This window comes from Genypterus blacodes, unplaced genomic scaffold (assembly GCF_046128005.1).
Source record: "Genypterus blacodes isolate CSIRO-AG114 ecotype Tasmania unplaced genomic scaffold, CSIRO-AGI_Gbla_v1 ptg000158l_1, whole genome shotgun sequence".
Taxonomy (NCBI): domain Eukaryota; kingdom Metazoa; phylum Chordata; class Actinopteri; order Ophidiiformes; family Ophidiidae; genus Genypterus; species Genypterus blacodes.
Genome location: NW_027466959.1, coordinates 589,221 through 616,213, shown reverse-complemented (window position 1 = coordinate 616,213; position 26,993 = coordinate 589,221). Strand labels below are relative to the sequence as shown.

Here is a 26,993-nt window from a genome sequence, read left to right as displayed (position 1 = left end):
CTCATACAGATTATGTTTGAAGTGTATGTTTAAGTTTAGAGAGTTAAGTTAAGAAATCCACTGCAGTTTGACTCTCACGGGTCACTGCAGTGATGCGGGATGACTGGAGTGCTGGAGGTAGCTGCGAATGCGGTGGGATATGTCCAGCTGACCTATGACCTCTGAAGCTCTGGTGCCCAGCAACATCCTCAGTCTGATTCTACAGAGCTGCTGCAGACTCCGAGGGTTTCCTGTGCAGAGGAAGAGGTTGTTACTTAGAAACAACAACAGCTTCGATCGTCACCGTTCAGAAGAAAAAAACAAACATGGCCTCACCTTCATGAAACTGGAGGCAGGCTGCACACAGGGATCCAGGTGTTGTGTAGTCCACCGGCTTCTTTCCCAGGTTGTCACTGGCGTACACATTGGCTCCAAAGTCCACCAGCTGCTGGATCATGTCTGCCATGTCGGCTCGTGCTGCGAGGTGCAGAGCCGTCTCATGAAACCTGATGGAGTTCACACTGGCACCTGCAGGGAGTCACAACTGTTATGTTATGTTTATGGACACACAACTACAGATAAAAACATTGACTTCATACAAAGTACTGACTTCATTAAGGAGGGCTATGTCACTGTTAACTTAACCTTTTAAACAAGGATAAGAATCTCAAACTTGACTGAAGTGAGTCAGAGCCAACTAGCTCTGTAACAAATCAGGGAATGGTGAATCACAAGACTCATAGCAACCATCCCCGGGCAGTTTTTTTCTTGTTTTCCTTCCCCTGTTCTTGTTCTGCCCTGATTTTCATGCTGGTAGAAGAAGACGCCAGGTTTCTTCTTCTTTGGTGTTTGTCAAAAAGTAGAACAGTGTAATCATGTAAACTATTGATTTGCAGGGATCGCTAAATGTTTGTGCATTGCCAGCAGCATAAAATCTCTAAATAAGATAATATAAAAAAACACGCAAGACGCTTTAAATGTGATTGCTATGAGGTGAAATCAAATGCAGAGTAACATAGAGACTTTTAAGACCTTTCAGACATTCTCTTCCTCTTGCAGACCTGCCTTCAGCAGCTCGCTGACACAGTCCAGATGTCCTTTAGCACATGCGATGTGAAGGGGCGGGCCAAAGTGGACGTCATACGCCTCGAGTTGGGCACCGCTGGCTATCAACAACCTCACGATGTCAGCGTTACCTGGAAGAAATTCAAATGAAACATCTCATTGGGCGAGAGCGGCCGTACAAAGCCGCCACACCAGGGCTGCAGCAGCGGTGTTACCTGGTATGCAGGCCTCGTGGAGCGGAGAGGCGGTGAGGGCTGTGAGGGAAGGGTTCACTCGGGCTCCATACTCCAGCAGCAGCTTGGCACATTCCAGACTCCCAGCAGCACAGGCGTTACAGAGGGGAGTGCTGCCGTGGATGGTACGCACGTCCACCTGGGTGAGAGTGGAGAGAGAGAATCGAAAAGGGACAAACGGAGAACGCTAGGACAGATTCATACGGGTAAAGCAGCTTCTGACAGCAGTGCAAACTTTGTGTGCTCGTCCATTATTCAAACTGCGTATCTAAATATGTTCACTTACCTCGTTAGACAAATGACCTAATTGAGAATTTGCCTGATGTTTCTTAAAAAGCGAAACTCATATTGGTTTTGCTCTTGCTCAACAATTTGTCTCTAATATTTTTATTTCAATATTGAATTCAATCTGTTGTTGCCATTTGAGACTGTATTTGCAAAAGTCACAGTTAGTATTTAGAGCTGAATTGTATTGTATTGTATTGTGAGGTGTTCAATGTACATTATGTCCTGTTTATTCCTGTAGAAGCCATCAGCGAAACTGTATTCAAGTCAGTAATCAATATGGATTTACATTTACACATTTATAGATGTATATGTGCTTTCCTGTTATTGAATTGTATTTATTAGAACAGGACATCATGTTTGTCCCACCTGGGCTCCAGCTTCCAGCAGCAGCCGGGCACAGTTGGGATGAGCCTGAATGCAGCTCTCATGGAGGGGGGTGATGTTGTCCACCGTCACCGTGTTGACCACAGCTCCACTCTCCATCAGCTCCTTCAGCTGCAGGGTCCGGCCTTGTGACGCTGCTTCATGCAGAGCAGTGCGGTCCGCCCAGAAACCTTAGACACAGAAGCAAAGCACAAATGCACGCCTGTGAGGGCTCATCTCTTGTGACCGTGGCAACCAGATGGGTCAATGGGTTTAAATATGAATTTGTGTGGGAAAAAAGGATGGAAGGAAGGAAAATTAAAAGGTGTAGGGAGAAAAGGAAATGGGAGATATCAAACAAGGAAAAGAAACTATTGATATTTTATGTTTATCTCGTGTTAAAGGTCTAAATGTGTCTGATAAAGTGTGAATATCACAAGCTGGTAACTTTGATAAGCATTGTTATATCCATTTAATAAAAACAAATTAATAAAGTTTTAGTCTTGAGTGACAAGAAATAACCCGGCATTATCGAGGGCAGCTAAAGTGATGGCGCCGTTTTAGGCAGCTGTGTTAAACTGTTTGGCTCGTAAATATAAATGCTTATTTGCCAGGTTTTCGAATAACAAGTTGAGTTTCAAGTCGCCAGTTAAGTCGTAACATCGTGTTTGCAGCTACTCAGCACATCATGGTGGAGATATTTAGACCGTAAAGACGCTGTTACCGATGTCGCACAGAAAGGAGCGTCGCGCTGCTGTCACCTCCATGTTCAGCAGGAATGAAGCGACAAACAACAACAACAAGACACATTCAGGGCGCAAGCGGGGTCACAGCAAAGGATTGTGGGAGATGGGGTTCTTAGGTTTCCTGGACCTGCTGAGTCCAGTTTCTATTTTAGGTTTTCAGTGCAGAGTAACTAAGCGTTAAGTAAATGTCCTACACTTTGATTTGTTTTGAACTTTCTGTAGTTCAGTGTGCATCTTTGATTTGCTTTAAGCAGACATTATAAACTATAATAATACAGAAACTGGTTCTTTGCTTAAAAGTTTCCATTGTAAAGAGAGCGTGATGATTCAGTTGTTAAATTCCATTTATGTTCCATCAATCGTCGTTAACTCTGCTAAGGGTGTTCTCTACGGTGTGACTTTTAGGACTATCACATCAAAAATGAAATCCAAATTCAAGTGGAGCCAGTGAAAACCAAAACATAAATCTCAACACAAAAAGAGAGCAGCTCTGAGGGAACACTCATGATTGGCAGGTTGTTGGGCAGTGAATGTGTCTCAGGCTCAGGATCTATCTATCTATCTATCTATCTATCTATCTATCTGTCTGTCTGTCTGTCTGTCTGTCTGTCTGTCTGTCTGTCTGTCTGTCTGTCTGTCTGTCTGTCTGTCTATCTATAACAGCATGAAACCACTTCTGATGGACACTTCTGCTTCTTTTTGCTCATAGAAAAAAACTCAACAAATGTATTTGTTTAATATCAAGATGGAGACGTGGAGGTGATTGATGACCCAGCTGATGTCCATGAGGCAAATTGTGTCAGAACTAGATATTGATATATTTTTTTTAAAGTAGGCCTATATCAGAACACGCAATGCAAAACATTGCAAAACATTGGTGACACTTGGTGAAGCACACTCTCTGCCCTGTTTTCATGCATGAGAGACTTTATGTTCCCCTATCAGCGCTGTGTCCTTACTAACAGGGATACAATCAGAGTGGAGCGTTCAATTTAAAGGCACTTTAATGAACATACAGGTCATTCAAATGCTGTCTGAACCATGTGTTACTCAACAACCTAACATCCAACTCCATTACCCACAATGTCACACAGCATGTCAAATAATACAGTGGTTTGTAAAGCTCACAATACGTAATCAGGGTGCTAAAGAACCTCCTCACCCTCAGAACCACCCTCCCAAACCTGCAGGACATTTACATCATGAGGTGCAGGACTAAGGCCAGGCAGGTTACTCAGGATCCCAACCACCCAAACAATAGCCTGTTCTCCCTGCTGCCATCAGGGAAATGTTACCGCAGCCAGAGTTGTAGATTTGAATTTAATTTAATTTTTAATTATAAATAATCAAAAAAAGGGAACTTGGTTGAAGAAATGGTAATATAACATTATAATGTAATAAAATAACTGTTTGCAACACCCAGAGACCAGTCTACTAAAGGCAAAGCTGAAGTCTTAACGTGGCAGAGGATGGAATCGAACGACATTCAGGCAAAACAAGGAAGAGAAAGTGCTTTTGTTGAAATGCCAGTGTGGACTTCTTTTGTCTTCTCCCAAACAAACACACACCTAGCTGCTCCTTTGGCCACATATGTAGGACAGGAGAACATCAATCATATTTTTTATAATAGGGGGTCCTGGATGGAGGTTGTGTGGCAAGTAGTGTGCTAGAGTCATGTCCCACGCATCCACCAGCTTAACGTTCATTTCTTTGAACACTGCTCTGAGTAGCTTGTCACGCTGCATGGAGTACCAGTCACTGTTTCTCAGCGATTCATCGAGTGTCAAAGCTTTAGGGTTTGCTGTTCTGAAGACGACCAGCGTGGCAGGAGCCCTCTTCAGCAGTCGCACAACTGCTTTGCGGATGCTCAGAAGACGCTGGATGTAGATCTCCATGGGAAAAGAGCCGAAATGAGCCCAGATCCCGATGACCACAATGGTGTTGGCTCCCCCGGGTAGGCTGTCCAGTTGGTTGGCAATGTGCCGCACCTCGCAGGCTGGGAAGGGGTAAGCCCGGATAGGAGGGGCATGGCAGCGGAAGTTCACCATGATGTTATTTGTGATGTCCACGGACATAAAAGGCCCACATTGTCTCTCGTTGTGCAAGTCAAATTCCTTGAGGTCTAACACAGAGAAGATTCTTACTGAGACAGAACTGTCTTTAAGAGGCTATGAGAGCCAAAGTGAATGATAATAGAGATCAAGACTAAAATAGTGAATATCTGTGTCACATAGGGACACATAGTGGGGAAAAAAACAAAAACATTCCTGGGAATCATTCTGTGAATCATCTACCTGGTAGTGCTGCGTTGAGGTGTTCAAACCACTGCCTGACGGTGGAATCTCCAAACATGTGGAGCACCTTGCCTCTCAGACATTGAGTGACATCAGAGGCATTCTTGAACTGTTGAACTCTGCCATCTAGTGCACGCCACACTCCCTGGTAGTAATATCCAGAGGGCCCAGGATTCATAATGTTGCTCACCTCTGGTTTACCTGAGAGGAAGTTCAAATCAAACATCTGTAGCATGTACAACACATATTTCCATTATGTAACACTTCTGTTTCTTAATAGATAGATTCAGATTGAGATATGCAGGTATTCACTAAATGTACATCTTTGGAACTTTTGCACAAACCACATCTCAGTTCAAAGTTGCTCAAAGCTAGAAAATTGTTCTCTTCATCATCAGCTTTTCTTTATTGACCTTAACCTCACTTAGATACAGATGTTTATGGGACTGGTGCTGTCACAGCTGCCATCAACTGTTTAATATAAGAAATCCAAAAGTACCACATCAGGTGAATTACCAACTTCCTCAAATTTCTCCCTACAGACTGCCTGGAACCCACTGTTGGCAAGAGCGGAGCCTGTGGACTGGAGATTGTCCCATTGTAAGAACAGATCAACATAGTATGTGTAGTTTGTGTCAGTGCTAAAAACTGCACTGCTCTCTGTAACAGTGTTTTTTGGTTATTGCTCATATACACATTATGTGTATTAAGGATAAAACAGCACATTGTCAAATGTCTGGGTGACAAACATACTGAAAATGATCAATACTTTTTCAATACTTTACCGTTCTCTTTTGGCAGTGCTGTGACGATGTTAGGTCCAGAAGCACGGATGGAAACTTTCATGTTGACACCACTAAAGAAAAGTGAATACAGAAATATCTCAAATTCAAGGAAGAGGGGCAGAAAATCTGAATCATTTAAAAGAAGTGGAAAAAGGGCTTTCATTAAAAAGTATAAATAAGGTTAAGATTGAAAATAAAGTGAATTTTGGGATGGGAGATGCATTCAAAACCCAAAATTCATGCATTTGTTACTTCTGGACTGGACTACTGTAATGTCCTCTTCTCTGGCTTGAGCTGCTCTGAAAAAACTGCAGCTCGTTCAAAACACGGCAGCAAGAGTCTTGACTAAAAGACAATTCTGGAGTCGCTACATTGGCTTTCTGTCAGTGCCAGGGCAGATTTTAAGGTCTAAATCTATACCTATAAGATACTACATGGCCTTGCTCCAGTGTATCTCTCTGACCTTATTGTCACTTACGCCTCTGTGCGTACCTTAGGATCTCAGCAGGCAGGCCAAAAGGTCAACACTACGACTTTTAGAAATAGAGCATTGTCATACCACGGTCCTTTTTTTTTGGAACACACTTCCTGCAGTTGTTTAAGAGGCAGGCTCGGTACAACTGTTTTAAACTCCCACCTAATGATGCACCTCTTTTCAGTTAACTTTGATAATTGCTAACTCACCAATGAACAGGAGGCACAGTCTCCTTTTTTGAGTGATTAGCCACTCCAGGTTTAGTTCCTTACAAAGAATCTCTGTCCACACTGGACCTCTAACATTTATTTGAATTTGTGAACCTGAGCGAGACAGCATTTGTAGATTTATGGGAAATCCCGGTTACCTTATCTCCTTCCTTCTCAATCCTTGCCTGATGTGGAAATTAATCTAGTTCACCATCATTGAATGCTAACCTCGTCAAAACTAAAAAAAACATGCCTCTGCTCCACTGGCTTGGGAGAGACAATGTAGTTTCTCTTGGATGGGTGATCTTAGAGGTCAATCAAGAAAGATGACGCAGAAGGTTTGTCTGTTCAAAAATAAATATCTACCTGTCATATAAAAGGAATCAACAAGTGTAGCTCTAAGTTTTTGACTTAATGCGTATGGCTAATTTATTTTAGGCAGGAAATGCAGGAGGAAACTCCACAGAGAGCAGAAGGTGAGTGGCACCAAATTAAATCTGGAAATGGGGCAGGGCTTTGACTTGTGTTTCTTCTTACCTGCGAAAGAGCTTATCCTCCTGTGCTTTGATGTTTCTCTTAAATTCTCCCATGGCATGGTTGACCCTGTCATCGCAGCTGAGGCGGCTTGGCTTGACGCAGAACCATGGATCCCCCGTGTGGAGGTCTGTGTAGTTGCACAGCTCCTTCTCAGTTGGCGGCAGGCAGATGTTGCAGGTGGAGGTTTCAGAAACAGAGCCTGAGCGATAAAGGCTTTTGAAAGAAATCCGGTCTGGCTGTTCTCTGTTGAGCCTGCGCAGCACTGTGACAGCCTCACTGGGGTGAACCAGCGTCACCTGGAAGTCATTTTACTGAGTTTACTCAACCGATCTTTGTCTTCTGCTATTCCAGTTATGGACAGAGAAAAGGAAATCTATTGAAAACTAAATTTCGCAAGACTTAAGGTACAATAACACTGAAACGGCGTACAATCCTCAGCAATATGACTCACCCTGGATGTATGTGATGGAATATGTATTCACATACATTATCCATGAAATTAGAACCACTACCAGCGCAGAAGAGTGATTGCCTATGATTAAGTTGAGAGAGGCGAGGGGCATTAACTGTGCTACAAGAATCATTATTAGAGAGGAATAGAGCCAGTCACTGTGACATTCCTGCTGAGGCAGCCAGCACAATAGTAGGAAATGATTACAGGAAAGGCATCTACCCTGAAATACTCTGATAAAAAAACTGTAGTTGCTCTAGTAAAGATGCCTTTCAACTTCCAACTTTGGCTGCTCAGTGCATCAACACTGTGAAAGCTTTAGTTAATCATACTGTCTATTAGCACCACTGTCTTTTGTGCCTGATTAAAGTTTCGTACACACAGTATTGTCCAACTTCTATGACTTCTGACTTCCAAGGTATATGTAATGCAGCAACGTCCAACCCCTGTAGCCAACACTGACACACAAACAGTTAAAAAACACAGCTTTACCTCAACCTGTGCCATTCCCTCCCACAGTAATGGGAAAACAGCAGAGTAGGAACCGTTGAGGTGGTCAACGACTCGCCCCGCCACTCCTGCATGGAGATCTGGGTTGTGCAGCCGGGCAACTAAAACATCTCCCCCACAGTTCTTGGGATGTCCTTCAAAGTCACATACTTGGATGAGAGCCTCCAGGTGATCACCGACATGCCGCTGTCCCCCTCCCAGCTCTGGAAGGATGGTGAAAGTGCTGTGGGCCGGGTCGCTGGTTTGATCAACAGGAGTGGGAGAGTGTGGCGTTTCAGGCCAAACACTGGTGTCCAGCAGAAGGTGTTCCTCCTGAGCATCCTCAGGCGACAGATGCCTGTACCTGCAGATGGTGGTGTGCTGCTTGGGCTGGTGGTGGCCCGGCACAGTGAAAGCTCTCTGGTGAACTACAGTTGGCTTGACGACAAGCTGAATCAAGCAGGGAGAGGTGTAGTGACAAAAACAGATCCAACAAATAATTGGTGACTGATGGTTACACTTAACTACTTTAAACTTGAAAGCATCCAGGCAGTGCACTAACACTGCACAGCACCATTATAGTTATAGTATGTAATTAACAATCTAAAAATGAATATGAACAGGGAGATGCATCAGGATACACATAACAATAGACAAAGGTGCTGACTGGTTGATGGAAAAATCAGGACAATTATGGGATTATAGGATTTAGAAGGACATTTTAACCCATCGTGAGTGTAATTGCAAGATTTAAAAACTGCAACCTGCCTGGGATCTCATAAGGAATAAGTTCCTGTTTGCTGCCTGGTTCTTGGGTAAACAACAAAGTTGCTCAAGTTTCATGAAGGCATGGGAAGAGGAGTTTGGTGACCGGGTAGATCTAATATTTAATTAAGCAGCCCTGTGTTACAACAGATTGCACCATTAGTTCTTCAAGAGTGTGCGTGTACATTTTGTGTGGTAATGGCATCTTGGAGGTAGAAGAAAAATAACCTGCATATACTGTATTTGTGAAAGGAATAATTCTGTTTCAACCTCACCAACTTCATGTCAACTTCGTAAGATGTCAACTTCATGATGAAGAGCAGCGCACACGTAGCCAGGAAGATGAAGATGCCGGCGATGATTTTAATCTTTTTACAATTTTTGGGCGTCATGGTTCATTCATCCGTGTCGTAGCGTCACACAGACACTGTGAACAGGAAAAAGGGTAAACTCACAACTCAAACTAATCTCTCTCTCTCTCTCTGGTGACATCATCATAAATATTGTAAAAGCACTAACTGTGGTCCATATGTCAAACTCATTTTAGTTCGGGGTCACATTCAGCCCAATTTAGATTCAAGTGGGCCTGATTAGTAAAATCATAGCATAATAACCTATAAATGGATGTAAATGATAAATAAATAAAAAGTTTTCCCTTTGTTTTAGTGCAAAGAAGTACAGGTTCATATTGCAAATGTCAACTAACTAATAACTAATAAAAACTAATGTTATCTAACTATCTTTTTACAAAACACATTATGAACAACCTGTAATTTCTTAAGTCAATGGTTCCCAAACTTTTTCTGCAGTAGACAAAAGCTTTACCACCACGCAGCTCAAAGGGCACAAGACTCAATTTACACTATGTATTACATCCAAGTGCAGGATCGAGACCCAGTGGTTCAAATATATGCCACTGTTTAGGCCAGTGAGAATGTTTACAAGTGTCAAAATCACATTCAGGGACGCTCCTTTTTGGTGTGAAACATCCGTGAAGCCAACTTTACAAACCAAATAAGTAGTAACACTCTTTACAACAGGGCATGGTACAGTAGGTACTGCTTACACCATTTTTATAGGTGTGGAATGTACAATTCAACATGTTTTCCCAGCTGTTGTGAGAAACTGTGACAATAGATTCAACAACTCCCTGCACATCCACCACTGTCTGCTTTGGTTCAGCCAACAATCGTGTGCAACGGACAGCCAGGATACCTGTTAGGTACTGTTGTGGCTAAAAGTGTTGGTATCCTTCCAATAAAACACAGGTGATGGATTTTCTACAAAACACACCTTACACTTTACCCATTGCTCTTTCAAGGTAGGGCTGAGGTGTGTGAAACCGTTTTGCATAGGAGCAACTTCTCTGACACAAAACTCGGCTGTTCTTTCTGACGCTTTTTTAACATTGGTTTTCAGCAAGGATTGGGTCGTCCCTATCTTGCTCCATCAACTATTGCTGCTCTAACAACATTTTTGCATGTTCGAGTAGGAACTTAAAGCAGGTTATTTGCTTCCTGGTGGGCAGGTCGACTCTGTAAGACAGTTGTCTACCTGGTGCCATGTTCTGCCTGAGGTTTCTTCACGGAAGAGTCTGATCTTGTTGAACATACCAAGCAAGAAAGCAAGAACAACTGAAAAGTTAGACGACTCACTGGACAAAGTAACCTCTTAGGGAGAAAGTTCTTTGACATGTGTAGCATCTACCATCTTTTGCACGTTCCGGATTATATGCCTGTTGCCTTTGGGGGGATACGGTTTTTGCTGTCAATACACATACCACTGGATTCCGTTTCCATTTAACACAGCGAGTAAAGTGAACGAAAAATGCTCCAAATTACAAAAATTCACAATATCAGTGACTGACTAGTAAGGACGGAATTTCTGTAAAAATAATTATGTCCGGTAAAATAAGCAATACTTCAAGTAATAAAAACGGAGTAAAAACAAGAGAAAAATGAAACTGTCATATTCCATTAAACCTAAAAAGTGAGAAAACGAAATGAAGTAGTTATTCAAACTATATATGTTGCGGCCACGACTTAATTACTTCATAGTCTCGATACTTCTGACGCGTTTTTATTGTATAACACATACTTACTGCATATCGGGACGTATAATACAAAGATACAGAAGCGTATAAAGTTAGGACAGTAGTAGCAGTAGTAAGCTTAAAGTCATATCACTCATACCTTACACGTTACAGTTACAGCCGCAGCTTGGCTTCCTCTTCTGCTCGCAGGGCGGCTGGATGATGACAACCACAGACGTATGAGGGGAAGCGGTAAGTAAATCGTTCTGTTAGTCTCTCTCTCTCTCTCTCTCTGTCTATATCTCTCTGTCTCTGTCTCTCTCTGTCTATCTGTCTCTGTCTATCTGTCTCTGTCTCTGTCTATCTGTCTCTGTCTCTGTCTGTCTGTCTGTCTGTCTGTCTGTCTGTCTCTCTCTCTCTGTTATCTCTGTGAAATGTAAACAAGGTTTTTCATGGCGACCCTTGATCTGTTTAAAAACAAACTGCTGCACCACAGTTCATGTTCCCCCGTGTTTCCCTGTTATACACACAGACATACAGACAGACGTGCCACTTCAGTGGTTAATCTGTATGATATCGTAAACACCAGTGCGTTATCTGGCTATCTGCTAACTGCTGTAAACAAACAACAGAACATCTTCGTAGCCACTGGGAACTTCAACCATGCCGATCTGAAGAGTGTGCTGCCGAAGTTTGACCAACACGACACCAGGGGAGCCAAAACACTTGACTGTCTACTCTAACATCTCGAAAGCATATAGAGCTTCTCCCCTATCCCACCTCGGTCAATCTGACCACCTGTCACTCTTCTTGACACCAGCATACCGCCCCATTATTAAAAGGCTAAAGCTGGGAACAAACAACAAATGCTAATCATGGCTCACAGGGTCACACACAGGTCAGCCATTCTGACTGTTCAGTTTATTTGGCCCCCTAGTGGCTACTAAGAGGCGTGTCTTAGTCTTGCTCCAAAGCTGCAGAATTGAGTAAATTATCCAAACTCTGAACCCTCATCTGTCAACACGTGCTTGTTGGCTTATTGTGGTTGTTTTGGCATTAACTTCGGTCCCATCCCTTACAGGCGTTTCTAACAACCCTACGCAGCTTATCAGTGACAGGCTGCTCCACCCACAGTGCCTCACGGAGAGATGCCCCAGCTCATTCCTTCCTACTGCAGTCAGACTATTCAACCAGCACCTCTACCTCTACTGTGCAATATCCCCCCATGTGCAATATGTAACGTAGTCATTCATTCATTAACTCCAATTTGCATTTTTCTTTTTTCTAGTACTTGGTTGTATTGTTGTACTTTTGATAGCTTCTTTACCTTTGTTAGGCTCTTATATTATTCTATTTTGTTCTTGATGCCTTTTACTGCTTTGCACACTCCACTGTGCAGCTGTAACATGTGAACTTCCCTGTTGTGGGACGAATAAAGGATTATCTTATCTCTTATCTTAATGTCACCTGCTCGCTGCTCTCTGTTCAGATATCAGCAACACTCACTGGCTTCCATGGAGGCGTACCACCCCCAGGCACAATGTTTGACATGGCGGCTCCATGCAGAGGTCTGGCAGCCTGGGCACACTTTGGACTCCTTTACACGGTAGGTGATGGTAAACAATATATATATATAAATGTTATAGCTTGATGTTAAAGTTCTTCATTTTGGTGTAATGCAATGTTACAAGATGCAAGACATATTACATAACAGCCACACATGTTAAGGAGAACTCGTCCAGCTGCTTCCAGGGCAGAACACGCTGACATGTTGGAAACAGTCAGTGTGGTTCACAGAAAATGCTGAGTATTCCTTCTTACCAATGATGAATTATGAACTCTTCTCCAACCACTTCTGTTTCTCATGAACCTGGTCGGCGGCAGGAACTGGTCACTTCAGAACAACACAGAGTCCAGCACCCTCTGCTGCTTCAACCCGATCAGTGGAGCCATTGTGCCTGCCTCAACAGCCGCAGGAACAGCTGCATAGCTGCATGTTGAAACACAATTCTCAGGCATGGCAATCCCTGCAGGAATGCTCTACATTCAGTCACTGAGCAGCAAGCACAGAGGCGATTGTCCACACTAGAATGCTGTTTTTAGGAAAGCAGTTTTAAATCAATTAGTATCAGAAACTCTGAAAAGACGTAGTATCTTTGAACATTTGCACCTTTTCTCATCCGCAGAAGTGTTAACACGCTTTTAAAGTAACCTTTACTCCTTTTTGTTGTGAGAAGAGTTGAAGCGATGACGGTCTCGAGGGAATTCTAACGCATCTGACACGACTTGGAAGTGCCAAATGGAAACAAATCTGATAACTGAAGTGAAAATCCAAAGGAGCACTTCAAAGGAGCATTTTAGAGAAACAGTAAACAGCTGGGAGGATGATTTCACTGTGCTTGTACTGCATTTATTAAGTAATTTTGCAAACATAACAGTTAAACAACAACAATGCCAATGTGCTGGTTAAAAAAGTCCAAACTATGGTTTACAATGTAACCACAAATTTTGGTTATGTGAAATATCTCCTAATCAAATCTATGTTGAGTTTGCGAGGGACTTTGTTGTTTGACAAATGGTCCAAAGTATGAAAGGTGACCAAAATAGAGCACCTCTAGGAGCTGCAGCTGGTGTGGTCAGTCAGATAAGGTCATTGTGTATTTCAATGAGCAAAAAGTTGCCTTTCTATTCCAAAATGGCACTTTTTACATTACATTACGATCATTTGGCAGACACTTTTATCCAAAGCGAGTTACATTACATCACCACCCTTCGTAGAGGGGGGAGCAATTGAGGGTTTGGTGCCTTGCTCAGGGGTGCCTCGGCAGGGGCTCGAACCGGCAACCCCCGGATCCCAAGCGGAAGGTCTACCCACTGAGCCACTGCCTCCCCTCCTACTTTTTCCTCCGCTGTGATCATACTGTTGCCGCCAGTTCAGACCAGTAAAAACTTACCAAAAAAAAAACACCTGTTGCAATACACCTGCCTCCTCTGAGGGCCGGCCATGAAACAAAACCACCCCTCACCTAGTCTCCGTTTCTCTTTTCTCCAAAAGAAGCAGGAATATAACAGCAGAGTTTAAGCTTCCATAGAAATAATTTCACAAGATATATATGAACATATATAGGCAATATGATTGTTGCCTATTATCACATCCAACCCCTCCATGCCCAATCATCATCCACAAAGGTATTGAGGAAGTAAACCAAGCTATTTATCTACACCGTGCTGGGGTCTGATGCCTCCACCATGGTTGCCACAGCTGCAGGTTTAGGGGGGACAGAGAGTTTGACTTTGCTTCGATTCCAGTTCCGATATGTTTCATGGAATTTTGAGTTGGCCCTTCCATGCTGCGCTGTTCTGTTTTAGTGAGTGGACCTTTTGTTTTTCCTGTGCTCCAGGATTCTGTTTTTGGGATCAACTCACTCTCGCTTCGTCAAGCGTTCCGTGTTCAGCGTCTCCAGCAGCAGCGCCCAGCTTCATCCTGGTTTGTGTTTGTTAACCACCTGATTCCATGTACTGGTGTCTGTTCCACATAACTGGGTCCAACCTTCAAATAACTTGATCGCCTGCAAATCATAACAATATCTAACAGTTTGCCATAAATAATAAACTGAGACTTCACAGAGCAACCTGGGGGTTAAGAGAAGAGCAATAAGGTGGAAACATAACACAACAGTCAGACATGAAGAACGCTCAGATCTCTAGGCTTGGTCTCAACTCCCCAGCTAGGTTTCTAGGCTGCTGCTTCTCACACCAGACTTCTTATTCCTATCACACTTTAAAAACATCACTGGAGGTAATGAGAGAGGAACAGAGGATGTTTGATATTTACTGTAGCCTTCTTTAGCCCCGCCTACTTGTACCATTTCCACTATTTCAGTTTTGTTATGTCGTCAGCAGCAAAGGGCTTGAGAATCATCTACAACTAAAACTAACATAACATCGTGTTTGCAGCTACTCAGCACATCATGGTGGAGTTAATTGGACCGTAAAGACGCTGTTACCGATGTCGCACAGAAAGGAGCGTCGCGCTGCTGTCACCTCCATGTTTAGCAGGACTGAAGCGACGAACAACAAGACACACTCAGGCAGTGTTGCCAGGTGAGAAATGTAGGATTATCGTACCAGAAACATAAATTATCGTATTTTGAGGGAAATTATCGTATACCCGTCAGAACCAAAATAACAAGTCTATTGATGCGCTATAGTCACTCTAGTGTTGAATAGCGTCTAACAGGCATTCACAGCTTTGTGGCGTCAGTACGGAATGGATTCATCAGCCGCCCCACAGTTGCGTTAGGCTAATGTGTCCCCCATAAACAATGACGGGTGGGAACTAATGAGCCAAATCATGAGGCCTGGAGGCCACCTACTGTTAGGAAATAGACATAGCACCAGGTTTACTTTTTTGACGAAGAGAAACAGTATTCATGATAACTGACAAGAAAATAAAGATCAGGCTTCACATATTAACATTTTATTTTCAGAGCAACAACATGTCTCTGTCCTCAAAAATGACAACTAATAAAATAAACAAAAACACTTATGCAAAAAAAAAAAAGGTGCCTGCTACCAGGTTATAACTTAAAATAAAGTGCATATATAACCTGGCTATATAATAACCTGTAAAATTACCTGGTAACCAAAATAACAAATTAATAATAAATAATAAATAAATGAACAACAGGCCAAGGGGTACATGTTTTTTTTCCCGAGTTAACCCCAACATCTACTGTTAACAAAAATCTAAGTGATGTGTAGCCGTAATCGCCTCAGTCTTCATAAGATGTCCGGTCTGCGTCATGTCACGTCTCCGCCTTTGGCAGTTTTCTGAATAAAATGAAGAAGAGCGGAGAGGAGACTATTGTTTTTTCCAGCGTGCATCTGTTGCACCTGCTGTGTCCAGTTTCTATTTTAGGTTTTCAGTGCAGAGTATTAAGTCAATACCACCTGTAATCTACTGTGACACTATAATGTACATAACTATAATTAACACCACATGTTGTTCTTTGCCTTGTTATTCATAGATTCACCAAAGAAAAGGCATTAATCCAACACCCTTTAAAAGTAAAAGTTTGATTTGTTTTGATCTTCCTGTAGTTCGGTGGAAATCTTTGATTTGCTTTAAGCGGACAGTGTAAACAACTATGATAATACATAAACTGGTTCTTTGCTTGAATGTTTCCATTGTACAGAGAGTCTGGTGTGTGTGTTTGTAGATACATTGATGATTCACTTGTTAAATGCCACCTGTTCCATAAAGCTGGATATGGTTCTTCAATCTTTCAAGCACTCTGAAATAAACAAAACAGTCAATCAAGCAAAGGTCGGGATCTGTTTTAATGTTTTCTTCTTTTTGTCTTACTTTGCAGTACAGAAATCATTTGAGCCCAGCATGTTATTACATTTCTTTCAAACATGATCCAGGTTATCACAGGGCTCCATCAACTCAATACTGCTGCAGTACACATTTGGTCCTTCTAAAGCGATTAGTCAACCAAATTCCCCTCACCTTGGGTCTGCCATTATTTTGCATAATACAGGACAAATAAAGAACACGTTTCCCCCTGATGCATTAGAATTTCTCAAACTGTTGAAAATAGGTTTATTGGTTGAATGTATTCTGGACTATACTCTCCCAGGTGACACGGCTTACATTGTAGTTCCTAAGTATGTGCTGGAGACGAAACATTTAGGGAGTCAAAGCCAAAGATTAATCTCACCCCCCCACCAAAATAATGTAAAAGCCTTGACCTCAGCTGAAGTGACCCCTGACATGGTTGTGTTGTTTGGACATATTACATATCTCCCACTTCTGCTTTCTATACAGTAGAATCTGCTGACGAGATGGAAAACTAAAAGGGGGAGAGACAGACACACACGCACGCACGCACACACACGCGACTGATTTCATTTGGCATCTTTGGACTATGCATCTATGTAATTATGATGTCGTACAAAAATGTAGGGTGGTAGTCGGCCAAAGCAGCGGTCAGTGCAACGTCCATATGAATGATTAGAAAAAGCTTAGCCCCTCCCCCTGAACCCCACCCACAAAAAAATACTCAGATATTTGTATCTTCAACTTCATCTGTGGGCTAAACAGACAGACATGAATTATAAGCCGGCCCACTCATTTACACTCGTGCAGCTTCTCTATTGTTTTATTGAATTCTTTATACGCTTTTCTGTTGTCGGCAGCCTCGTCCATCCGAAGTGTTGCTGGGTCGCGTCGGCACTAGTCAGTGGCGTCGCCGCACAGGTCGTTCTTTTGGCGCTCCATCTCGTTAAAGTCAAATTCAGCGCCCGTCATCCTCCGGTAGATGTCCTTGATGTCTCCACAGGTGGTCTCAAAGTGAGTCGTGGCGTCATACGAACGAGAGATGAAAATCTACAGCCCAGGGGAAAAAGGGCCGGGTTATGGAAGATTAAGCAGCAATTTACAACATTATACCCAGACAGCATAGGTATTTCTGGATGGAAGATTCTAAAAATACAGATTTATGAACACATATTTTCACTTACATCTACAAATCTGTTAAGGTCAAAAATTGATGATGTATTCAATCATTCATTCATCTTGTGTGTGTCTCAGGTTTGGCTTGTGAACTACAAATCTCACACACTCGCTGCTAAACACTTCAAAAACACCCCTATGATTCCTCTTTTTGCCAGCTACATTATCATTATATCGTACTGCAATATAATGCACTGATGGAGGTCAGTGCCAAGCAGCAGAAAGCAGCTTTCAGGGGAAAAAAATGTTTGTACCGAGGTAAATTTGATGGAAAGCAGAAGCTGTTGAGAGGCAAGCAAACATTCAAACATCCGAAACGCTGCTACATGATTTGGAGGATGGTTGGAGGTACCCGACAGTATTCATCATCTGAACTTCATGGTCAGAAACACCGGTGTGGTCCTTCAACTCATCACACGCTGGTCTTACCTGGCTTTCTGTGCCCAGATCAGTCGGTTCATACTGGTCACTAATGCTGACAAACTTTTGCTCATAGGGCCCGAGCAGGTCCAGGGCCGGCGTGATCTCCGCCTCGGGGTTGTTTGTCTCCACTGTGGTGCTGATGATGGCGATGTATTTACCCTTCGCTGCCACGTTGTGGGAATCGGAGATCATGCACACGTAGATATCTGGAAAAACGGCAAACATTTAGTGTTTGGCATTGACTGGGCACATCAAGAAGACCACAAAGCCAAAGTGTTAAGTTTCTTTCCCCAAGTCCAATAGCCAGCATCTGAGACAAGTCAAGAAAATAAGCACTACTAAGGGCAATAAGTGCTTTCTAGTCTTTTTGTATGCAGACTCACCGTGTTTCCTATTGACCTGATTCTGGGGGATGATGATCTGGCATGAGTTTGCGTCGGAGGTTTGTGCGATGGGGTGGTTCAGGATGCAGATGACTCGGATCACCTGGCCCACTTTAGTGACACGGTCCATGACATAGCTGGGGTCACAGATCAGCTGCTTGCACCGGGCAATCTGTAGTAAAGAGAGCAACACACAGAGCATAGTTAGAGGGCTGCCTGAACGTGAAGCCAGGCCTGATGCTGGATAGAGCAGCCACAGTTTAGACTCCCTAACAATGACATTATAAAATAACAAGTAATTGCTTCCATCGTGCAAGATTTGTGTTTTGCAATGAGTCATGATTCTTAAAAGTTATACTACAGCGTTTCTATAGAATTACACAGCATTTACAGGCTTTTACATCTGAATAAGGTCACACTAACATGGATCTAGGGACGTTAAGCTTCACTTTTGGAACCCTGCACTACTGCTTCAACAGTGCAAAGATAAAAGCTTAATGGATCTTCTGGATTCCACAATAGAACTAGACTACGCTCCTTCCTCCTTCGCAGCAGTGACTTGAAGATCATTACATTTTGTGATATCACTGAAGTATCTTTTCCACAGTAAAACAGTTCCAATCCCTCCTGTCATACAGATGTTTACTCCAGCACAGAACGCTCACCTGTCCCTCAGACTTCACTCCCACCACCTTGCCATTCTCCACCACGATTTCCTCCACTGGCTTGTTCAACATGTAGACGCCCCCATAGATGGCACTCAGCCTGAAATGTGAAGCCGGGCAAGAGACAGATCAACTGGAGAACCACGCACACGCTTGAGATGAGATCCTAGTTGTGTGATAACAGGCTGCCTGGAGGTTGTGTGTGCACTTTTCTTCATCCCCACCTTTTTGCTTGTCGAACCAACGGCTCAAACACAACTCCCCCCCAAAATATAGCTCCTATAACACAGAGTTGTCTACAATGCGAGTCTCCTACCTGGCGAAACCTTGAGGCAGTTCTCCCAGGCCGTACAGCGGGTAGAGGTACGGGCTTTTACCGTACTTGACCAGAGACTCCGTGTAAAGCTTTATCCTGTTTATCGTTTCAATGCAGGGTAGATCCAGGTATCTGAGCACAGAGAGAGAGAGAAAGAGCTCAACATTTGCACACCAAAACAAAGCCAGAGGACGTGGCAAAACAATGGAGCCGGGTTTGAGCTGTGAGGAGGAAGGGCCACTGACTCGTCTGTGCGGTACAGGGCCAGGGAGTGGCCGGTGAAATCTACCACGTCCTTGCCCAGGGAAAACTTTTCAAAGATGGCCCTCATTGTCGTCTTTTGGGGGTCGACGTTTTCCAGCGTTTTTGGGTTGGTCTCGTCAAAGTTGCTGATGTACGTCAGGAATCTACGGAAGCGCCGCTTCTCGAACAAACCCATCAGAGCTGAGAGGAGACACGAGTTCAGGCTTCAGAAAAAACAATCTCTAAATCAACGAGGACGAGGACAGCGTGGAGGTTTGTGCCAAAACAACATTCTGTTCAAGCCCAAGTTATGCAGGAACACTGTCTTTTATTTGGCTATGAAAGGGAAAACGTGTTCTTCTATTCCAGACCCATCCTTTCACTTACTAGATGCCAGAGCTTCGGTCTCAGTGGAGGGGACTTTGTGGATTTTGCCAGACTTGTACACAAAGCTGCCCTCGATCACTTTGAATTCCAGGTAGCGGGTCACCTTTGTGATCAACAGCATGCGGACCAGCTGACCTGCGATGAAGACACAGACGCATCAACGTGGCAATAACTCACAGCTCAACAGTATGGTCACAAGCTCACAACAAATCAACCAGACAGCATGGAAGAGTCCAATCCCAACACAAAGACAGGAGGCCATGCTGGTCAGGTTTATACTGGGATCTCACCACAGCAGAGCCTGAAGTCACAAACTACCGACACTGACATTTGGCTCGCATTTTGTAATTCCTCCCCACACACCAATCTTACTCTACAGCTGCAGGTGGACATGAGGAGGTCGGTGTTTACCATTGGCCATTAGGAACTTTGGGATGAGGTCGACATTCCAATCGCGGCCCTTTCCCATTGAATCAGGAGGAGAGCCAGGGAGGCTGAAGCGCTTGTAGAGCTGTAGGAAAGAGAAAATGTAAACAAATGCCTTCCTCCTCCTCCCCCTCCTCCTCTTTCCTTCCAGTTGCACCTCCGACCTGCCTCTGAGAACATGAACCATAATTGAGGTAAACAGTGGAATGTATTGGGCCATTACACAGTTTATTGCTTTTAACATGTGCGCTCCTCTCAGCCCATCTATTCAATCTGACAGCTACATCAGCACTAATCCCTTCATAACACACACAAGTACCTGGTGTCCTTCTATTCTGACATTTAAACAGGTCTGAGGCTTCCATCCGGCGTCCTTTGTACAACAAAGTCAAGCAACATGTGTCAGACATCCACTTACGTCCTCCAGAGGTGTGATGGAGGTGCTCTCTCCTCCGTAGTAGGAGTTGCGGTCCATGTGTAGAACCTTCTTCCCCTTCACCGACATGATGCCTGACAGAATGCATTCCTGTCGGGAGGAAACCACAAGAAAATAGGAAGTAAGGATTGGCATCATTTAGAATGGAGTGGTTTAACCATTGAAGAGAAATCATTCATTCAGCGTTTAATAAATGCCCGTTTGATTTCCATGACAATGTGGAAGTTGTGACCATCTATTTGTTCCGGTGCATAAATGTGTAACATGTGTGACATCGTACAAACTACTCCTAGGAGGAGTAATGGGCCTTGGGGGAGGTATGGACTAAGTGCTCCACAAGTCTCACAATGCTTTTGATTCATTTCACCACAAATTACCCAAACTCTGCTTTTCACACTTAAGTCAAATATGATTGATGACTTGATGACTCGTTTTCTGCAGCACTGAAATCTTACAGCTACAGTGTAAATGTGCTCATGTTAACAAACTATGATTACAAACCACATGATGTCTGAACACATAATAATAAGTCTTTGAGCGACTATGAAAGTCTCTGGTCAGTAGAAGGTAGCAAGGACAAACCAACTAACAACTGGGGAGTTTATAAAAACCCAGAAACACCAAACACACTGATACTTGTGGGTGTGTGATTACAGCTTTCATAGAGCTGTTATGCCTCTGATTGGCTACTGGCACTGTGGAAGAGAATAGACCCAGGCTGAAATCCTTACAGGCCAAAGGTCCCAATTATATTAGCAGCTCTGTGGAGGCACAGAACCACTCAATCATGTGACAACATGAACTCCAAAACACACTTTACTACTGAATGACTATGTACTCACAAGCAACAAAGTTATACATTTTATTGTGTATATTTCAATATTTACATTAGAGATACTTTGAATTTGTTTTATTGCACCTTTAACTCGTCGACCAAAGAGACATAGCTGGAAACTGTGGCCTATTGGGAACACGGTGAAGATAACACGGCTCTGGCAGTTAGAAGTCCATCATCCAACTATGTCTTTCTTTTGTCTTAACATGAACTAAGCTTTATAAAATCAATCTTCAGGTTAAGTAACATCGCAAGTAATGCCGACACGCTTCACTCCATTATGTGTGGAGAACAGCCCGGTGACAGAACAGGCAGCAGATCAGTCAGGAGTACACAACCGGAAAGAGACAGAAAATTGATTTAGTCTTAGTAACCATCAAGTCAGCAAGCTGAACCTATGACGTCGCTCAGTGGAAAGTCATCTCAGCTCATCTAAAAACCTGAAGCTGCTCTCAGCCTTTAAAGAAACACAGCATTCGGTAAAAGATGAAAGTCTCTGCCACTGATGTAGTGTGACGCCTCTGATCCTCACTCAGTATGACTGTAGCACCTTCTAGCTTACCTTTACCTGTCAAGAGAGTGGCTAAAGTCAAGGATCAACCTGGTTGATGTACAGCTAACTGCCTGGGGGATTCAGTGGAGGACAAAGATGTTGAAGAACTTGTCGTCGTAAAAAAACAAAGACCTCTGCTGCTACGAAACTGGAGCTCGTGCATAACTATGGAAACGTTTACTCCTGGTCACTCTCTGGTGGTAGACCAGGTTATGGTTTCTGAGTTACACAATCTACCAAAATCACATCAGATGGAGGAGGAAGGAGATCCTGTGTACCTAAAGGGCCTGACCTCCTTTATGAAAGACGTACAGTGTGACCCGGACGAGCCGCCTGTGAAGACGGCATAGTTCTGATGCGTCACTTAGTCCTTTGGGTCGACATGCTACTCAAGCTGACCTGCTGGCCATTATGTAAGTACAGGCTTTGACACCGAGCAGGAAGCAGCCTAGTCATCACAACTCGCAGCCAGATTGGCGTGGATGTGCTGACAGAGGTAAACAGGCCACCGTGCAGTCAGGGAGAACATAAAGCCAATGAACACACATATGGGGCAAAACTCTAAGTCCAAGTCCAATAGTTAACATACAAGGCCTATAAAAAGCAGGTGGGTGGAGGGATCAAACTCAGTAAAGTCACTCACAAATGAGCTTTGATCACATGAGGCACGTGACACCGGCTTTGACTTTACAACATGGATCATTATTAACCAAGACTTGCTGCTGATGAAACTCAATCATCTGCAGGAATGCGAGCCACAAACTCAAATTCAGACCAAATTACAACTTTAACAAATGATGCTGTTGCTAAACTAGTTAAATGTAATGGCACTTTATACTTTCAGACAAACATTGTACTTTTCAGCTCACTACATTAACCTGAACGCTGAAATTAGAGCAGAAGACAAGTTTAGGTCTAGAGGCCATAAGCTGGAAGGCGCACTCATAAGTAGGAACGAAATGTGGAGAATTCAACAGATTTTTCATTCTAATGAGCAGTAAGAATGTTGTTACTATGCAGTATATATCAGCATAGTAACAACAGAATAAAACACACCTCCACAAACAGGGCTCTGTTTAGGACCCAGCGGCAATCCAAACCCGCAACTGCACACAGAATTCACTCTCTATTCTTCAACTGTAGAAGCTGAATATAAATAAAATACTATCGTTCTATTCACAATGGTGTTCTTGCTGTCAGTTTTAACTTTGCCCACTAGAGGCAACAATTACCTCATCAGCTGGACGAGTATGAGCACTCTGATCCTAGCATGGGATTTGTTTTTGTTTTTTTTCATTCATTTGGCTTCGACACAAGAAGTTGAATGTTAGGGGCGACCCCAGAAGGCTTGGTTGATCTGATATCCTCGAGCCAGTTTCCAATGCAGCTGTGTTTGTTGATAGCCAAGATAACACGGAGGAAGTGAGGCTCTGCCCAGTGTCAACACAAAATAGATTTAAGAAGAGAATGTCAACACAATCACAGCTGAGTATTTTAATTTAGTCAGTGATCACAGAGGACAAAGTTCCATTATCACTCTGTGAAACAAAGTGAATAAAAGAACACACACACAACGTTACATAATGATCGCATGACATGGCCTTATAATAATGACCGACACACGCATGTCATATCTATATCAAGATGGCCACATTGGGATTGTCTACCTTTTAGTTTCTCTTCATCTCTCTTCCAGTAACACACAGAATGATGGACACACAGACGGATGGACAAACAGAATGATGGGATACACAGACTGATGGAAACACAGACGGATGGACACACAGACTGATAGACAAACAGACGGATGGACATAGACTGATGGACACACAGCCGGCCCTCAGTTTAACTGGAATAAGCCAAAGTTTGTTCACCTCAAGTAGGAGGCTGACCTGATGTGAACGGATTCCTTCCTGCATTTAAAACTCATAAATGGGAGAACACCTCTGCATGCATTTGCTCAACAGGTATTAATAATGTATATACATATATTGAATATAGAAGTCAGCCTGTCAGACTCAAACTCTACATACGCTGCAGGCTAAACTCAGTCACTGCACAGAGACAGAGTGAGAGTGAGAGTGAGAGTCAGCTCTGAGTTCCTCCGTGTTGGCAGCACCACACCCAACTTTACGGCAAAAACCCTGCCGACAGCTCAACACCCCCTCCCCTCCCTGCTGGACACCTTTGACAGACCTGGAGCTTGACATCCTATTGCTTCATGACCAATGTCTGAGTTAAGGTCATTCTCATTAAAACTTTCACTTTTAAAGCCTCGGATCGGGCCGGAAACGCTCCACTGTAACCGCTCCAGTGTCCGAGCAGAGTCTTCATCACGGGATGTCCCTGTCACGCCTTCACCGTGTATAATGTACAGAAGTCAGGAGGCTAAGTGGTTAATCTAATCGGATGTTAATGACGTAGATTTAATGCCTAAATTAAACACATGCAGGGAAAGCTTCTAAACATCTCGCGTTGCGTTGGATCAGCCTTGTTTAGGGACGTAAGGCTTCAGACAGTGTACAAGCTTCACTCTGACCGTTACACACTTGTCCATTAAGTCATCTGGAGAGTAGCGAGCAGTTATTCGGTCAGCTAAAGACAGCTTCCTTAATGTAGCGGACGTTAGCTTGTAGCGGCGCTAACCTGTTGAGCGCAGAGCGGAAACTTCAGCTAGCCCGAGTTAGCTGCTGGACGGCGATAGCGCCATCATTTCAGCGACTATGATTTTAAGTGGTTTTGCAAACGATAAACTCAACGGGGGAAAGCGCCATTTCATCGTTTTTCGTGCACACTCGCATTTATCTGCCACGTTGTATCACGGTGCGATTCCGCCGTTTGCAGGCTAAATAGTTGTGCTAAATTCTTACGGTAACGTTAGCAGATTAATCACCCCCAAGCTTCTCTTAGCCGGATGAAGTGTCCGAACCTGGACGCAACTACCAGGAAACGATGCTACCTTTACATCTGACTAACTTCTCATGTCGCAACTAAACCTAATAGTTTAATAATGACGTATAATTTATTAAACTGTTCGCTTCCTCCCGGATAGCAGCTAAGCTAGCTACTTATGCGCTGATTAGGCCCGGTTAGCGCAAAGCCGCGTCAGGTGCTAGCTTCGTCGGTTAACAGGTCACAAACGGCACACAAACACCGCAAAATGGTGGCGTTCGGTCGCTGCTCACCGTCAGCCCGGTGCCCAGGAAGATGACGTCGTATTCTTCATTCATTTTTCCGTTCTTCGCTTTTCCTCCGCTTCGTACTCAGAAAAGAAGAAAATGGAGACCTGGAGACGAGACGAGGATCCGCGCGAGCGTCAGGCGCCTCTGAGGGGCGGGGCTTCAAGCTGTCACTTCACCAGAGAGAAGCAGCAGCGAGAACATGATGGCGTGAGAGAGAGAGAGAGAGGCTGAGGCTGAGGCTGAGGCTGAGGCTAGGGGCTAGGGGCTAAGGGCTAGGGGGTTAGGTTGAGTCAGTTTACATTTATTTCTATAGCCCGATAGCACATATAATGTCTAAAGGGCTTTACAGACCCACAACATCAGGGAAACTCCCGCCCCTCTCTAGGAAGGCGAGGGAAAACCTGCATGTGTAAGGAGGGAAAGGAAGAAACCTTGTGGAGATTCCCGCTCCAAGGATGGCTGAGTGTGCAACTGGAACCTCCAGTGGGATTATACAGAGGTACACTAACGGCATGCGAGGCAATACACAAAAACAGTCATGCATTAGGAAATAACATACAAGACAGAGACGAGGGAGAGAGAGAGAGAGGATGATAAAGCACAAAACGGGGCAGCAGTTCATGCAGGTATTTGGGGGAGCAAATACTTGAACTAAACCTGGGTTGAGTCATCACTCTCATGTGAAAGGAGACTGCTTCCTGTTCATTGGTGAGTTATGTATGTATGAGTGGGGAACTGAATTTCCCCGGTGTGGAACTATTAAAGGTTATTGTTGTTGTTCTTCTTCTTCTTTTGGAGGGATTTAACGAGTGCAGGACGTGCGTTCCAGAGAGAAGGAGCATGGTACGAAAATGCCCTATTTCCAAAAGTGTTTGTCTTGACCTTTGGGATGAAGAGCAGGCCTGCTAAAATCTGAAGGGTGGCGCAGGAGCGTAAAGTTGATAATTTGACATAAAACCCTGCCATCACCAAATCACGAAAAACTGGAGGGACTTCCTTTGAGTCGCGTTCAAGTAAACACACTAAGACACACAGTGCTTCATACTACACCACCCAGATCTACATGTTAGTGCCTTGCTCAAAGGCATCAGCAGGTGTAATTAACCCATACTAAGTGCAAAATTAGGATGTTATAATCGATGCTTTGCTATTTGCCACTCTCTTACAGTCAGATTCAGCTGATTAAGTAATGTTTCCATAATTGTCTGTGGGATCATCAGTTTGGCAGTGAAGGGGAAACAAAACATGGTGATAGAAAAGAGCTTTATTCAGAAAGTATGTAGCTTCTGTTGCTGCCTGACTGGTGTCCAGCCATGACTACATTTCTATGACTGGCTCTTACTCTTAACGCTGCATTCAGGTGATAGTAAGCCGGTGTAACTGCGTATAAGGCAGTTTGGCCTTCTTGTTATGTTGGGATCCATGTGTAGGACATGTAGTATGAGAGCGTGATGTTGAGTCTCACACTCTCAATGTGTGAGAGTTGCCAGCTCTGCATAATCCTAATCACCATTTCCTTCTGGAACAACTCAATAAGACAAACCCTCTATATAGCTGTGAGATAAGGGCTCAATATAAGTGTCTTAAGTGACTTAAATATCTTAAGTAAAGGTTTGCAATTAAGGGTCAAACTTCCAGGAATGTGACACGGGGACACCTCTGAGTTTGAGCTGGGTTATGGACTCCACAGTGAGGAAGATGAGGTGTCCTCCTCACAGTTCAGCAGTGTGGGGGTGGAGAGGCGCCCTCTCCTGGATGAGGCTGACCAACTCGTGCTTCTCCAGGCAGCCTCGACACTCTTCACCCCACGAGGCCAAAATGTTCATCAGCTCTGTCACCCGCAGCTTGCTGAGCCCAGCACTGCTCACGTCTCGGAGCCGAGGCTCTGGATAGCAACACACACACACACACAC

At 43.8% G+C, this 26,993-nt stretch overlaps 3 protein-coding genes and 1 long non-coding RNA gene across 6 annotated transcripts in view; 1 reads left to right on the top strand and 3 right to left on the bottom strand.

Annotated features, from left to right (window-relative positions):
• Positions 1 to 66: 66 nt before the first annotated feature.
• Positions 67 to 11,012, bottom strand: LOC143013730 (NXPE family member 3-like). 3 transcript variants are annotated; one of them, XM_076167393.1, is made up of 11 exons: positions 10,872 to 11,012; positions 8,955 to 9,106; positions 7,918 to 8,364; positions 6,975 to 7,270; positions 5,754 to 5,824; positions 4,969 to 5,169; positions 1,932 to 2,119; positions 1,260 to 1,416; positions 1,041 to 1,175; positions 316 to 507; positions 67 to 230 (listed from the first exon to the last, which is right to left on the bottom strand). In XM_076167393.1, the coding sequence occupies exons 2-11, from the start codon at positions 9,069 to 9,071 to the stop codon at positions 82 to 84; spliced, it is 1,953 nt and encodes a 650-aa protein (XP_076023508.1). In that variant the 5' UTR covers positions 9,072 to 9,106; positions 10,872 to 11,012; the 3' UTR covers positions 67 to 81. The 3 variants fall into 3 exon arrangements, with proteins under 3 accessions (XP_076023508.1, XP_076023509.1, XP_076023510.1); XM_076167394.1 differs by lacking the exons at positions 8,955 to 9,106; positions 10,872 to 11,012 and adding an exon at positions 8,683 to 8,877; XM_076167395.1 differs by lacking the exons at positions 67 to 230; positions 316 to 507; positions 1,041 to 1,175; positions 1,260 to 1,416; positions 1,932 to 2,119 and adding an exon at positions 3,661 to 4,796.
• LOC143013744 (uncharacterized) overlaps positions 10,919 to 26,993 on the top strand; it is a 25,429-nt gene continuing 9,354 nt past the window's right edge. Inside the window, exons 1-3 of the long non-coding RNA XR_012965213.1 lie at positions 10,919 to 10,963; positions 12,201 to 12,317; positions 12,596 to 13,462. This is a non-coding gene — a long non-coding RNA (uncharacterized LOC143013744). The remainder of the gene's footprint in view (positions 10,964 to 12,200; positions 12,318 to 12,595; positions 13,463 to 26,993) is intronic.
• On the bottom strand, positions 16,036 to 25,239 carry LOC143013734 (rab GDP dissociation inhibitor beta-like). Its single transcript, XM_076167402.1, has 10 exons — positions 25,084 to 25,239; positions 20,493 to 20,600; positions 20,060 to 20,159; positions 19,649 to 19,783; positions 19,264 to 19,462; positions 19,019 to 19,150; positions 18,703 to 18,802; positions 18,038 to 18,209; positions 17,661 to 17,860; positions 16,036 to 17,105 (listed from the first exon to the last, which is right to left on the bottom strand). Exons 1-10 carry the CDS (start codon positions 25,126 to 25,128, stop codon positions 16,953 to 16,955), a joined length of 1,344 nt encoding a protein of 447 aa, XP_076023517.1. The 5' UTR covers positions 25,129 to 25,239; the 3' UTR covers positions 16,036 to 16,952.
• Positions 25,884 to 26,993, bottom strand: part of cdnf (cerebral dopamine neurotrophic factor) — a 2,224-nt gene continuing 1,114 nt past the window's right edge. The window contains exon 4 of the mRNA XM_076167414.1: positions 25,884 to 26,965. Coding sequence (XP_076023529.1) covers positions 26,793 to 26,965 — 173 coding nt within the window. The 3' untranslated portion in view covers positions 25,884 to 26,792. The remainder of the gene's footprint in view (positions 26,966 to 26,993) is intronic.

Bases quoted from the DNA above. Each gene is read 5' to 3' on its own strand.
- LOC143013730 (XM_076167393.1), bottom strand. From the start codon at position 9,071: ATGACGCCCAAAAATTGTAAAAAGATTAAAATCATCGCCGGCATCTTC. The intron at 1,417-1,931 runs GTGGGACAAACA...ACTCTCACCCAG, and splicing joins TGCTGGAAGCTGGAGCCCAG to GTGGACGTGCGTACCATCCA. The intron at 508-1,040 runs GTCTGCAAGAGG...GACTCCCTGCAG, and splicing joins CAGCGAGCTGCTGAAGGCAG to GTGCCAGTGTGAACTCCATC.
- LOC143013734 (XM_076167402.1), bottom strand. From the start codon at position 25,128: ATGAATGAAGAATACGACGTCATCTTCCTGGGCACCGGGCTGACG. The intron at 20,601-25,083 runs GTGAGCAGCGAC...TCCTCCCGACAG, and splicing joins TCCTGGGCACCGGGCTGACG to GAATGCATTCTGTCAGGCAT. The intron at 19,151-19,263 runs GTCAGTGGCCCT...CTCTGTGCTCAG, and splicing joins GCCCTGTACCGCACAGACGA to ATACCTGGATCTACCCTGCA.